Source organism: Oreochromis aureus, linkage group 14 (genome assembly GCF_013358895.1).
Source record: "Oreochromis aureus strain Israel breed Guangdong linkage group 14, ZZ_aureus, whole genome shotgun sequence".
Classification (NCBI taxonomy): domain Eukaryota; kingdom Metazoa; phylum Chordata; class Actinopteri; order Cichliformes; family Cichlidae; genus Oreochromis; species Oreochromis aureus.
Genome location: NC_052955.1, coordinates 34583897 through 34598273, shown reverse-complemented (window position 1 = coordinate 34598273; position 14377 = coordinate 34583897). Strand labels below are relative to the sequence as shown.

Below are 14377 nucleotides of genomic sequence, written 5' to 3'. Positions count from 1 at the left end.
AAACGGGCATGTAAGCAACTTGGCTGTCTATCGAAATGCTAGCTTGCTAGCCGGACAAGCTAAAATGAAGAAAGAACACCCACGTCGCGTTAGCATGGAATGCTAGCGACCAGCTAGCTAGCTAATCCCTAAAAACACAGCAGGAACACCAGCCAGCAGAAAGCACTCAACAAAGTCACAGGACACAGCCAAATCACCCCACTAAAATGTGAAAGGTAGGTCTGAACGCCCCCCAGAGTCCTCCATAGCACAGAGACTTAACATTTATGTCAGATATTATACGTTTTAATAAAGAATTTAGCTGAGGATCGTGGCGTTACCTTTCTCTCCTTGAGTCCGCGGAGCCGGACGGACGGAAAGTCTTCCCGGAAGCCGGTACCTAGTAATTCCGGCAAAATCCCATCACGTGAAAGTTTCCCAGTAATCATGTTCTGAACAATAATGTAACATCTTTAGTCACCAGTGTTTTCTCTGCTCTTCTTGGGAGTAACAGGCATCCACTGGCTTTTTCAGTGACTATAATAGACTGACGTCCTTTGTGAAAATGATGTAAAGTTGGTTCATTTATCATGGCTACTCTTTTATCATCACATAGCAATAAGGAAGGCATTTAATAGGAATAAATACTATAAATAATAATCTGAAGATCAATGCAAAATAGCAAAGACGCCGTTGAGTATATTCAGCATTTAAAATGTGACAAAAGCTTGGCAATTCTTGTTAAAAACAAAAAATTAATATATCAACTAAAGTGTAATGAGATGCAGTTAGAAATTCAGTTGAACCAAGCAATTTAGGTGGCAGCTATGAACTATTAAAACTATAAACTTCATTTTTACTGCTCACTTGAATGACAAAGCCATGTTAACTGCTTGAATAGGTTTAGCAAGAGAAATATAACATATTTTGCTTCTTAATTACAAAAACACAGTCACAGCATTTCCAGAAACTGGTCGACATTTTTATTACTGATTCAACCTTGTACAGTACTGTAACAAAAACCAAAAAGAAAATCGTGATGCTGAATACACACTTTTAAATGCTTTTATTACAAATGAATTTAATAGTTGGAGGGGGAAACACATGTGAAGCACTGATGAGGATTTTGCAGGATTTTAGTCATTCATTTGCTGATGTTGAACAGGTCCCACTTTATAAACTGGCCTCAGGTCAGTCAAACAGCTGGTTCAGTACATGTGGGAGAGATGGATCAAAATTGGAGCAATGAGGAAACCATCTTTATGTAGAGAGGATGAGGTCCCAGTATGCCCTCCCTGTGTCATACCAGTCCAATTAACCAGACCCTATCCATCCATTTTTAATGACTGCTAGAACTGGGCTGCAGACGACAGATGAAGAAAGACAGGCCTGTCTAGCCCTTTTCCAGCCATGCAATGAACAACTAATTATAACAACTGCCAAGAGCCATGGAGGGCTACCCTTATAAACACGAGAAAAGGCCTGTGAGGACGGGTGCAGTCTAGGTTTCATAGTTAGGGTTCTTGCGGAGGATGACAAAGCCCTCCAGGATGGGCGTGACGGGCAGGTACTCCTCTGTGGCCAGTTCTGCCCTTTCTCCATGAGCCAGCAACACTGGCGTGGTGTGAGTCTGGAAACCTGTGATGGCCTTAGGCTTACCTGCCTGGCCCACAACATCCACAGCCTGTAGACAGATCAGAGAAACTTGTGTTAAACAACCATGTCCATTTTCTGGCCATAAAATTACATACATTCTCCAGCACGCTTCTATTCTTAAACATTTTTATTTCTCTGAAAAAGAGCTGTTAAAGTTTTTCTTGCATTCACTGACTCTCAGAGAGAAAGAAAGACAGCAGAACCTGTTCAGGAGGGAATTAATTACATGGGTAAGTAGGATAGGTAATCTCATCTTTCTCTGAACACAGTTTGAAACTTTATCTGTGGTGCTTTGTGTTAGGGAGAAAAGACAGAGTCAATAAGCTCTGCAGACTTTAATTGTCTCAAATAAGTTATCCCAGGCTTTACCTGTCCAACTCTAACAGACACAGGCAGCGGTCGGAGCTCCTCATCGAATGTGACCAACATACGTGGCTGCATGGCTGCTACCAGGCCATAGAGAATGTAGTGAGATTTCCCCAGGATTACTGTAATGCACACAAAAGACACGAGGGGATGTTAGCACAGAAGACTCTCGGTTCAAAAGAACTTTCAAATTACAGACTAATAATGGATGTGTGCAGCTGAGTGGGAGAAAATTAACTCACTGTTCTTGACGTCGAGGAAGGAGACGAGCACAGTGAGCAGTCCCGCCACGGCAACCTGACTCATCAGCTGCCTGTCGCTATGGTAGGGACAGAGTGTGAGTGTGCCTTTGCCCAGGTGAGTCAGACCCTGCGGAGGCAAACACGGCAAAAAGTCAATAATTACTCTAACACACAAACACGCAAGGCGTGCGCATACACACAAACACACATGCACTCACACACTCTTCCAAAAGTTCATTTGTATCTTGTACAGGGTTCCTTTTGTTTTGCCACCCACCTGAGCCAGTCGGACCATGAAGAGATTATTGGGATCTTTGGCGTGATATTGTGCCAGCTGCCGCAGCATGGCTGCCAGTCGGGCATTATTTGTGCCTGAGGAAATGGAAAAAATTAAGAGCCTGTTAAACTTGTAAAGGGCATTGACATCGGTGGCACTCTCAGTTGAGGAGGCATTGTGCTCCATTGAAAATGCCAACTAAGTAACATGCACCTTCAAGCATTCTGTGAAATTTTTAGTGAGAAACTTTAGTCCAGTTAGTTTTTCGGACAGCTGGCACTTAGCGTCTTAACCAATTAGCAAAGTTCTGCAGTACTTTGAGCGAGATAATGAACCATTCTATGCAGGCTGGGACATTTTTAACTGCAACATGACGATGTAGCAGTGTAGTTAAAGATTGAGCCACACGTTTTAGCTGGATTTAAAATACAAGTTTGTTATGAATAGTATGGTGAAAGGCTTGAAATGAAAATATTTAATGTCCCATGAATTGAATGCATGAATTCAACTGCACTCAATTTTAACTGCTTTCGGTATTTTTCTTCATTTTGGACCAGTTTATTATTCTACGTATAACTGAATTGACTAGGAAATTAGCTACTAAGAACATCCCTTGGCCACAGCAGCATTTTTTACAAATAGCCAGCATAGGAAGAGATCCTAGTTCTAAACTGATCTATGATCTCAGTTAACATTTTGAAACTGGGTTTTTGGTGACTAATTTGACAGTCACTAATTTCTAGTCTTACTTAATGCAAAAAGATGCTTATTTTGTAAAGGAGTCTCATTGTAAAATGAAAATAAAACGCACAGCAAAGCAGGGTGAGGGCTAGGCAGCTTTCTGTAATTTCTTCAGGTAGTCCTCAGGAAATGTTCTCCAGGATGCATATTTCTGCCATTTGTTGTGTTTTCTCTCAAGTTTATCCCTCACTGCTTCAGTAATGCTGAGTTTGAGGCTCTGGGGAGGCCAGTCCATGACTACCAGTGTGTGTTTTTCTATCCATCTGTGCCGTTACTGCATCAGCAGTGTGATTTGCATCATTATCATGCTGAAAACTTAAGCCGTTTCCAATCAAATGCTTTGTAGTTGGTATTACATGGTGGATAAAAACCTGACAGTACTTTTCAGTGTTCATAATTACATCAATTTTGACAATATCTCCATCAGCACTGGCTGAAATGAAGCAACCATGACAGAGCCTCCACTGTGTTTCATAGGTGGTTGTGGATATTCACAGCTGTACCTCTCTCCTGCCTTCTTCTGTACACATTAACAACTTGAACCAAAACCTTCAAATTTGGATTCATCTCTCGATCAGACCTGTTGCCACTTTTAAGTCCAGGTCTTGTGTTATTTGGCATATCTCAGCCTTTTCTCCTTGTTCTCTTCCCTTAAGAAAGGCTTTTTGACAGCTACCCTTCCACTGAGATCATTTTCATTTCTGATGACACAGATGACATAGTAGGTGGAGGTGAAAGATCCATCTATCAGCTCCTCTGTCAATTCTTTGCTGATTTTTTCCCCCTATTTGTTAAGGACAAGATTTTCAGATACTATTCATTTGCTGTAGATAGAACAAAAAATGGCAGGCTTTAAAACTATCTTTCACTTGTCCAGTTTCCACAAATTAATAAGGATGATAATATTTAGGATCAGATTTAGGATCGGTGTTATCAAAATAACATTCCTCTGAAAATGGTCAGGTACAAGGCCTGGACAGAAAATGAGTGAAAAAGCAGCCAATGGCCAAAGAAAACTCTTCAGAAAGCTGGAGAACTATTGCTCAAGATCATTTTAAAATATTACAAGAAAGTTTCATTGGAAGCGAAATATCAAGAAATGAGGGGCAGCTCAATATTTTTGCACAGTACTGTATAATGGCAACCATTGTTAGTTTTCATGATTTCACACTATTCCTAAACTTACCACTGCCCACCATGCCCATGGCAAAGATGGAGTTGTGGGAGACCTCGGGGTCAGCATCATGGGAAAACTTGCTGAGGGTGTCCAAGATGTTCAGACGCGGGTTAGACACAGAAATGAGGGCCAGGGCCAGGGGCACCGCTCGCCTCAGGGTGGGCTCACCGTAACGCAGCTGATAAAATGTAAAGAAAGAAAATGAAAGTTCATGATAGCATAAATCAGGAATATACAGGAACAAAAATGAGTTTCTAAATATATGAATTGACTACTTAGGTTGTTGCACACTTGTACACAAATGACAGAAAGGAACTCTTTAAGAATAAGAACAAGAATCAGGATAAAAGGAGGAGTGATGTGAGTGAGAGAAGAATCAAATGCAGAACAGAAGTCAGTGCTGACTTCATTTCTGAGAAAACATGAATACTAACACATTAGAGGTGGTGAGATAAGACAACAAAAAAGGTATTCAGCAATGAAACTGAAAAGATTCACTGCCAGTAAAGTAGTGTAACTGACCAGGTGTCCAAATGTTCGCAGCGCCATCTCTGAGCCAATCTCCTCTCCCATGGCAATAAGGGCAATACCAAGAACAGCCACACCCTGACGGAGTAAACAAAGTAATCAAATTTTTTTTCCCCTTCTACCCATGTAGGAAAACGGATAAAGAAAAAGAACTGATGTATGATTATAATGACTACAAGTCTGTCCTTACTTGGTGGGAGCCCATGTCAGCAGCAGTCTCCTTCTTGTCTTTGTCCTTCTTGTCCTTCTTATCTTTGTCCTCCTCTTTTTCCTTCTCCTTGGCTTCATAATGCTCACTACAGATGTGGAGAAGCTGCTGCACCTTTAGCACATTACCAGATCCTGGACAGAAGAGGAGGAAATTATAGCAGTGAAATATAACTAACACAGTTCATTGATCTGTAGTAGATGTATGGTAAGCCTAAAAGACTAACCTGCATATGCACAAATATCCACTAGCGTGTTGGCAAAACTGCGGAAAGGTTCAGGGACAACCTGCAGAGCTGCCAGAGTTGTCTCAATTGCCTCTCCTTTCCCTAAAGTCAATGAAATGACAGCAGTTAGAGCAGCTGACCAGGATGAAAGAAATTATGCACTACAATAAGAACTTAAAGATTTTATTAAGCACAAAATGATTCAGAAAAAGTTGTCAAACTTTGAGAAATTGTGCACTTTATTTTCCTTCTTCTCCCCAAATGCGTACCCAGGTGGTTGAGTCCCAAGCCCAAAGGCAGCCAGCGAGCGTATGTGTCCTTCAACTCCTGTTCATTCTTCTCCATGATGGTCTGGACAATGGTGGAGGTCACATCACCGTTACAAGTTCCTACTGCGATCATACCACATGCCAGCGCCGTCACACCAACCACCTGAGGATTTGAGACACACAGAAATTATACTAATCTAATCCTCCTTAACAGTAGGGAGCTATATAGAAAATGTGAAGCCATACCTCCATGCTGGATTTAGAGTCTCCCATGACGGGGAGAAGGAGAGACAGGACATCTTCTCTGTTGGAGCCAGCATAGGCAAGACCCAGTCTGAAAAAAGAAGAAAGGGAGCAGGACATAATGTGATTATGTAACATTCAAAGAATATAAGACAAGATATAACTAGGGGTGGTTTCTACAAGCATTCTCCTCACCCAAAAATGGCTCCTATCCTCATGATGTTGCTGTTGTGGAGGACGTAGTCAGACAGCAGGGCAAGAGCTGGGTCACACTCATTCCTTACACCTGAGTTTACAATGCCACAGGCCAGAAGGGCACCAGACTGCACATACAAAGATGATGCATGAGGGGACAAAAACAAAAAACAATACCCATAGGGCTTTACTTTTTCCCTTCTCCTAATTCACAATAAGCCCAAGGTTAACTGATGTTGTTCACAGAGTTAATCTCCCAACTCAGTGAAGAGTAAGCTCTAAACTGCCTTGCCATAAAAACAGTGCTGCAGATGCATACAAATGTCAAAGCAGGACACTGATCTGTATATAAGGAAAAGTATGATGTGTCCCCTTGAGTATATCCAAACTATACCTTGATGTAGTCTTCAGAAGAGTAGAGGTATTTGTCAATCTGCGTCAGACCACCATCCACATCCCACAGCAGGATCATACCCAAGGAAGCTGCAGCGCTCAACATGCCTGAAGACGGCGGCAAATAAAATGTGCTGAAGACTGCCAGAAATGCTCACAGATATATGGTTGTGAGATTGAAAAGTACCCAGTATAGCCACAGAAGCGCTCCACCTTTATATGCTGTGTGGGCTATGTGTGTTTTCTCATACCGTGGTCCTTGTTCTTGTACAGCCACTTGTTGCCATCATCTGTGAGGAGTTTATCTTGACCAAAAGCTGCGTTCACAAAGCCGTTCACAAAAGAAGAAGCCAAGTTCATCCGGGCCGAGTCCACTTGGGAGCCACTGCCTCCAAACCCTGCCACATACAGTGCAAAGGTGATGGAGCGTGGGTACATTTAGCTAAACTTACCAGTAAAATCACAAAACACAGTGCCTATCAAACTCCCTCATTTTGTCTTTAATAATGTGAATTTGAATGGATTTAAAAAACAAACAAACACCAGCATCTTAAAATGAGCCAAGAGTCACAGATAGAGAGAGATATAGAGATACAAAAAGAGTAACACAAAGAGAGAGAGAGAGAGAGAGAGAGAGAGAGAGAGAGAGAGAGTGAGTGAGTGAGTGAGTGAGTGAGTGTGTGTGTGTGTGTGTGTGTGTGTGTGTAGCACTTCTACATTCAAAAAGAAGAGGATCCAGCTTTCTGTCTGGTCCACTTCAGCTCTGACGGACATTCACACTATTGATTTTTGTGAAGTAGTCTTGTGAGTCATTCAGTGACGTCACTCCCATGACGTGTTTTTTCAGCTCAACTCAGCTTGGAACCCAAGGTGAGGAGCTACTAAAAAAGGTACCTGGTACCAGGTACCACCACCCAATGGAAAACCCTATAAAGTGTTTTGAGTCGAGTCCAGTCAAGCTGAGTTGAGCCAACTAGGTGTTAGGGGAAAAGAGATTCAAAATTTAATCTCGTCTTGAACGCCAAAAAGCCAAGGGCTGGTCCTCTTGGTGTGCTGTCATCACTCTGCAAGTATAGACCCTTCCACTTAAATTCTGAAGTTTATCACTGAAGGGTTGTATAGTTTTTATATCACAAGATTTGTTACCTTCCTACTTTTCTACGTGCTGCAGTTTTGTTATGTTATTACTGCCAGACAGTCTTAACAATGCTCCTCACTTTATCTTCCAGTGGTGAAAGGTGAAACCAAATTGCAGCACATGTGCTCACAATACAGAGGTTAAAGCGAACCAAACTAAGTCTTTAATAACTTTGAGCGGTCTCAAAATGAGTATATGTGTCTTCAAATTGATATACCACCTAATAGAATAGAAATGGAAAATCTTTTCATATGTACTCACTGTTGTTTTCCAGGTGCGTTTTGTAGATGTCATCTGGTACTTTGGGCTCCATGATATCCAACTGGGGAAGACAAGACAAGTTTGTTATTAATAAAAGTGAAAAGGACTGAGTCATTGGAGAGTGAAGCTGTGCTTAGGCTATAATCCTCCATTTCCCTTTAAGAATAATGGTCTATGATTCATAAAGTGCCAGTGATGAGAGTCATTTTAGGCTTTTCATTCAGTGCTTTCACCATCTATTTGTCACCTACCTACTCCATAGGTAATTTATTCTGCCTCTTATCTTCTTTGTACAAGTTTGGCATTATATTAATCCACAGTTCATCTCAATTAAATCTTCAGCTACAACCTTTTTACAACCCCCCCCCAAAAAAAACCTTGTGTTTCCTGTTTGTATAAGTGATTCCACATAGTATAGACAAACAGTTTTAATGGGGAGAGTGGTACATTGGGGCTTTCTGGGTACCTGAATATCGAAATCTGGGCACAAGAAGTTTGGATACTGGAAGTTTAGATGTTGCTGACCATATCATCACATTACATACCATCGGTTCTAACCCTTTGAAAAGCATTTTCTCAAAGTTGTTATTAATAACTGGTTGTGCAATGCAGTGGACAAGTTGTTACATGATAGGATAGATCTGAATAAGCTGTCATGATGTGAAAACCGGGCAATCAAAACACTCAGTGTTTGACTTGTAAATAAAAAACAAATCTAACTTCATGAACTCAGCTTTTTTTTGCAGCTTTTTGTTGCAATTTAACAATTTTATTTGTACAGGTTAATCAGAGGTTTACTGTCACTCATCAACTGTTTCTTCAGGGTGGAATGACAGCATGCATGTTTATTTATTTAAAAAAAAAAATTATTGGCTTCACAAGCTGAATTTATTTTTTGGGGTGATTTTTTTAAAGTTCATTCATTCATCTAATTTTTTATGGCTGTTTCATACTAATGGAGAGAGACTAAATATGAACAAAAAATCCAGCAAAAACACATTACATTGAAGTTATTAATTGATCTGCATGTCTGAGTGATATAGGCATTTCATCCTCTCCATCCAACCAGAATTCTGGGTCTCACAGATTGGTTGTGCTTCTATGTGATGCACAGATTACAGTAAATCTATCTTGTTATGGCTACAAAGCACACTTGTGCACAGAATCAATTTCTTTCATTCCAACCTACCACCACCATTGGCAAGAACAAAAAGCTGTCAAAAGACATCAGGAACAAGACTGTAGACATGCAAGAGGCTGGAATGGACTACTAGACCATCAGCAACAAGTTTGGTAAGAAGGTAACAAGTGGTTGTGTGAGAAATGGGGGGAAAAAAAAAAGTGACTATCAATCACCCATGAGGCAAGATCTTGCCTCATGGGTGAGTTTTATCAGAAGAAAGGTGGTGGATCAGCCCCAAACTACACAAGCTCACTAACAAGCTCATCAAGAAAACAAGAAACTTGAAGAGGAGTGGGCCAAATTCCATCCTGAGATGTGTGTAAACCTGGAAACCAACAACAAGAAATTATCACTGTGAATGCCAATGAGTCATGTCTTGCTTGGGGTTCAAATACTTATTTCACTTAATGACATGCAAATCAGTTTATAACTTTTATTTAGTGTATTTTTGCTGGATTTTTCATTGATATTGTGTCTCTCTCCATTAAAATGAAAGTACCATAACTATACTAGATCGTTCATTTCTTTCTAAACTTAGCAAACTTACAAATTCACCAGATGATCAAAAAATTATTTTCCCCACAGTATCCAAACATCTGACCACAGCCTCTTACAGTCTTAGGCCTAACACATAGAGACAGACAACCATTCACACTCACATTCACACCTAAGGGCAATTCAGAATTAACCCCACTATAAATAAAGCCGCAGTACCCAGAGAGTACGCAAACACAGGCAGAACATGCAAACTCCACACAGAAAGACCCTGTCTTGATAGTGGAATTGAACTCAGGACATTCTTGCTGTGAGGCAACAGTGCCAACACCCCTTATTTAAAACAATTTTATAACCTCCTGTCCTACCTCTCTAGCCAGGGCCAAGAAGTTGCTGTTGAGCTGCACATTTGACATGATCTCAGTCAAGTCTTCGTAGTCCTCTACATCCTCATTAAGCTCCAGGAACATGCCATGACGACCCAACATGAATGCCATCTGTTTCTGGATGACTCTGGAAGGAATAAAATTACAAGGAGTTTGTGTTTAATGCACCTTATCCACTAATATCTGATTAAATAACATTGATACACACACACACTCAAAAATTGTGTCAGTAAGTTTTGCACTTGTGAGAATCAACATGATCATGTTGGGTCTTTAAAGTTAAAGGTAGAACTTGAAAGTTCTTACATGTCTTTGCAGGATGTGAAGATGTTTTCGACAAGCTCCACATCATTGAGCATCAGGGCCAAGCGCAGGGCTTCTGGATAACAGTTGAACTTCCTGAAGATGTTCAAGGCGCATCTCAGCAGTGCTGAGTTCTCTGGCTCAGGAACATAACTCACACAACTGAAGAAGTGAAGCACAAAGTTAAGAGACGCTCATATTCCAGTGAAAAATCACTAATTCATATTTAGACTCTACAACATGCTAACCTAAACAAGGTTTGTGTAGAATGGCTCAAACACACCTGGTGAGGTAGAGGCAGACTTTGCCGTATGCGTTTTCATCAATATAGTCCTCCAGCATGTCCAGCCTCTCAATCTCCATCAGCAGGTCACATGCCTCGTGCTCAGCATTGTGGGCCATGTTGTAGGGCACAATCTCCTTCACTAGTTTCAAAAGAGTTTCCTGCTGGGTCTTATCATTCTCCTCTACCTCTTGCCACTCTTTAGCCACCTCACCTGCAAGGTGTCTGAAAGACACAGACAGAACAGTGTTTGTCACCAAATAATGAGGCAAAGGAAAATAAAAATGTTTTCCACTTATTCAACAGAAGGAAAAACATGATATCTGTCAAGCTTTTATTTAAATTCCTTTCAGTATCAAATCAACACACTTTTCGTGGAGACACCAAACTCAAAATGCAACTGATTAGACCTCAATGACTAATCAAAATAAATCTGTAACTAATCATTTGGGAAGTGGTTAGTACTGTCTTTTGCACTTTTTAAAAAGTTCCAAATTAGTCACAATTTTCAGTTTCATTAGCAATCAGATGGTAACATGGAACATTCTCAATTACTAGAAAGTGAGACAGGAAAAAAAGTGGAGCCACAGAGCTGCTGCAAATTTTACTGTTAAAAAAAAAAAAAAAAAAAACAGTCAATGTTGAACAGTCAAAGCACATTCGTGTGAAAGATATGTAAAGCTGTGGCTGCTCATCTCTGGCTGTGACATAGTGGACAGAAAAGAGGCAGCACTATCCTGAAGAACACTAAGCTGTTCCTCTCACTGTAAGCAAACCGAAACCAGAGAGCCAATTAGAGTCCTTTATGAAAACGTCAACATGTCTAAACATGTGAACCTGAACTCCTCAGTTAGATTATTCCAAAGCGGGGCCCTTTATTCAGCAGAAAACTTTGTGGTGTTCTCAGCACTCCATGATAACATGTCTTACCTGACGTATTCATGTCCCCAGGAGGCCAGCTCTTCCTGGGAGCCCACCAGGCGGTATTTCAAACACTCCCTCTCACCGCTCATGGTCATAGCAAGCACTGATACGACATCAGCACAGAAGCGCTGCAGCGACAAACATGAACACTCACTGTTTAAAACCAATCCTAACATTGGATATTTTTCAAATGACCCACAATGTAATAGAGCACTTTTAACTATTAGTTCCATTTTAATCACACATTCATACAGCATTTCTATACACTTACAAGTACTCTGTCTACCTCACATTCATGGCCAAATAACCCATCATGTATGTCTTTGAACTGTGGGAGGAAACCCACACAGGTACAGTGAGAACACGTAAACGTCACGCAAAAAGCCCCAGCAGAGGTTTGAACTTGTAACCCTCATGCTAACCGCTCCACCACCATGCCACCCAAAACACTTTAAAGACAGTACTTGTTACATATATGAGTGGCAGGACTGTCATACATATTAAAAATTCTTAATGGTCTTGTGCAATGCGTCTAGCTTCTTCCTCTCACATCACATTTGCCCCATTTACATATATACAAATTCTTAGGAATCTATTCACACTTAATTCAGTCCAAGAGCCTCACCTTGTTCTCTCCAGGGGCCATGCCCTCATAGATTTCTTTGAGCTTGCCATAGTGAGGGCGCAGGAATTTCAGGGGTTTAGGTACTGAGGTCATGGAGGTGGTTGAGGAGCGAATCTGTCTGCGCAGTTCTTCTAATGCAGGACGATACAGTGCTGTGTTCTTCTCCTGCAAATGTGGGGGGGAACAAACCATTTTTACCTTGTAGGAATTTGCTTCATATCTCGACACACAAAAAAGTTGTTGGAGAAATCTGAATACTCACACTCAGTCTCTCCACCATCATCTCCAAATCCTCTTGTAATTGCTTATCTTCTTCTGACTGAAATAAGAGGACAACATAAAAACGTTATTAATCAAATCCATAAAAATAAAAAACAGGACTGCTTAAGAGCTCTCAATACTGTCGATGTTGCATATCAAAAAAATACATTTGCTTAATAGATGGCAACTGCTGCCAGTCAGTCAGTATAATATAAACTGCTTGTTTTGGTGCAAGCTTAATCATTCAGTTCAGGAAATCCCAAAATGTCGGGATTTCTCCCACTGAAAATCCTTCATCCAGATGGACAGAATCAACTTTTTAAAAAAGTTTAAATAAGCTGCTGTTTTAAATACCATTATGCTATGAAATTCGTTGCAGGCACCAACAAATGCATTGAAAATGAACCTCAGATGGAAACTGATAATTGTCAAATCTGCAACGCATTGTCATGAATCAATTAATTCCCTGAGACCTGCATTCAGATTTCCAAGCAGAACACATGATGACATTTCTTTCTGTTAAATATTAATAAAATCTTATGAATATTCAAGCCCATCAGTGGTGCAGGTATTTATTACTATTTACATACCACCTGGCATCGCTTAAATATGAATAGGAATGTGGTTTTCTACTTTGTAATAACGATCATGTGTCTAATGAACCTGCCTAACAATGAATGCGTGCTTTTAAAGCTACTGTAACATGTGGTTTACTAACAATACGATAATATTATACTTCAATTGCGAGTTATATATGTTTTATCAGCATTTTTAATTTCTACACTTTTGTTAAACCCAATAGCATACAGTGTGTACATTATGCTAACTATGAAGAAAGCAAATTAAAATCAAATTCTCTGTTTGTTTGCACAAACTTGCTCAAATAAAGATACTCATTATAATATATTCAGAATAAGAATTCGCGTGTCCATGTTTGCACTGGATTTCACTTAGCTTTCCACTAACTGTAAAATGTAAAGTCAGTCTAATTAGTTCTCAGATATGATATTGCAGAATAGATGGGATTTTGTTGCGTGAGTTTCTGTGACTTCAAGTTAGCTGCTGTGTCATACAGTACGTCTTCCAGCACTAGCTGAACATGCTAGCAGAGCTACATTAATGCCAGCAAAGACAGCGGACATAACAACTGGCAAGCTAACGCTAGCATACCGGCTGATGTAGGCTAGGCTAAAATTACCTAACGGAGGTTATTAGCAGGTTTTTAAAGGCCCACAACGTGCTAATAAGTCAGACTAGTGACATTTCATACGCTTATTAATTGCAGTCCAGTAAATTGAAGCTCGTCAGACGTCTATCTTAAATCCCACTAACTTCTGGCCTGCTCGACCATGTTGTCAAAGCGACAGTGACTAAGGCAAATTAACACGTCTGGCTCGATTACATTTCAATGAATGAGCAAAAAGCGAAAATGTACCAATTCTTGCTCCTCTTTCTTGTCTTTGTCCTTCCCCGAGGGTTGCTGGGCCTTCTCCTTGTCCTTGTCTTTCTCATCAGTCTTTTCGGGCTGCTTATTCTCTTTGTTTTTTGCCTCCTCCATGGTTGTGGCTCTGTGAACTGTTGGTTAGCGAACGGAAATGTTCACAAACCAGGAGAGCACCTTCTTCGGTACAGAAAATCTGTCCTGGTTTCTCGTTACCGCCTCTACTGGCGGCGGGTTGTCGTGGTCCTTTGTGAGTACTTCAGGCCCCGTAAAACAGGAACCAGATACGCGAGATCTCATGGTCAAAAACCAGAAAAACTGCGCTATTTCGCTATTTCTTGATAGCTATAAGCATGCTCCACACAGTAGACGCATAATTATTGACGTCAATTTCACAGTGTTACGGTGACCAAAACTTTAACAGAGGTTGTGTCTTTTACACACCGTTCTGTGCATTATAGGTGGCCAAACGTCATATGAAAAAACACCCAAACAATTTGAAAATATATTTAAGAATTAAAAATAAGGTTTTCAATTATATGCGAAGTTTCTAAATACACAGGCACTGTGTGCGATT

General features: G+C 40.5%; 2 protein-coding genes across 6 annotated transcripts in view; both read right to left on the bottom strand.

Moving 5' to 3' along the window:
- LOC116316828 (eukaryotic translation initiation factor 4 gamma 1) overlaps nt 1-514 on the bottom strand; it is a 36664-nt gene extending 36150 nt beyond the window's left edge. For 2 of the 5 annotated variants that reach the window (XM_031735468.2, XM_031735471.2), the window contains exon 1: nt 321-514. The gene's annotated coding sequence lies outside the window, so the exon portion shown is untranslated. The remainder of the gene's footprint in view (nt 1-320) is intronic. The other 3 variants (XM_031735472.2, XM_031735475.2, XM_031735470.2) reach the window with 2 other exon arrangements.
- A 425-nt stretch (nt 515-939) lies between these two features.
- psmd2 (proteasome 26S subunit, non-ATPase 2) lies at nt 940-14087 on the bottom strand. Its single transcript, XM_031735477.2, has 21 exons — nt 13795-14087; nt 12361-12417; nt 12099-12263; nt 11480-11601; nt 10550-10774; nt 10270-10428; nt 9946-10090; nt 7900-7960; nt 6752-6898; nt 6502-6608; nt 6108-6235; nt 5916-6003; nt 5670-5832; nt 5401-5502; nt 5157-5308; nt 4961-5044; nt 4448-4616; nt 2521-2615; nt 2244-2370; nt 2005-2123; nt 940-1663 (listed from the first exon to the last, which is right to left on the bottom strand). The coding sequence occupies exons 1-21, from the start codon at nt 13915-13917 to the stop codon at nt 1481-1483; spliced, it is 2721 nt and encodes a 906-aa protein (XP_031591337.1). The 5' UTR covers nt 13918-14087; the 3' UTR covers nt 940-1480.
- Between the last annotated feature and the right edge of the window lie 290 nt (nt 14088-14377).

Coding starts and splice junctions, on each gene's coding strand:
- psmd2 (XM_031735477.2), bottom strand. CDS start 13,917: ATGGAGGAGGCAAAAAACAAAGAGAATAAGCAGCCCGAAAAGACTGAT. Junction 12,264..12,360: donor TGATGGTGGAGAGACTGAGT/GTGAGTATTCAG, acceptor CCACATTTGCAG/GAGAAGAACACAGCACTGTA. Junction 2,371..2,520: donor TCATGGTCCGACTGGCTCAG/GTGGGTGGCAAA, acceptor TTGCCTCCGCAG/GGTCTGACTCACCTGGGCAA.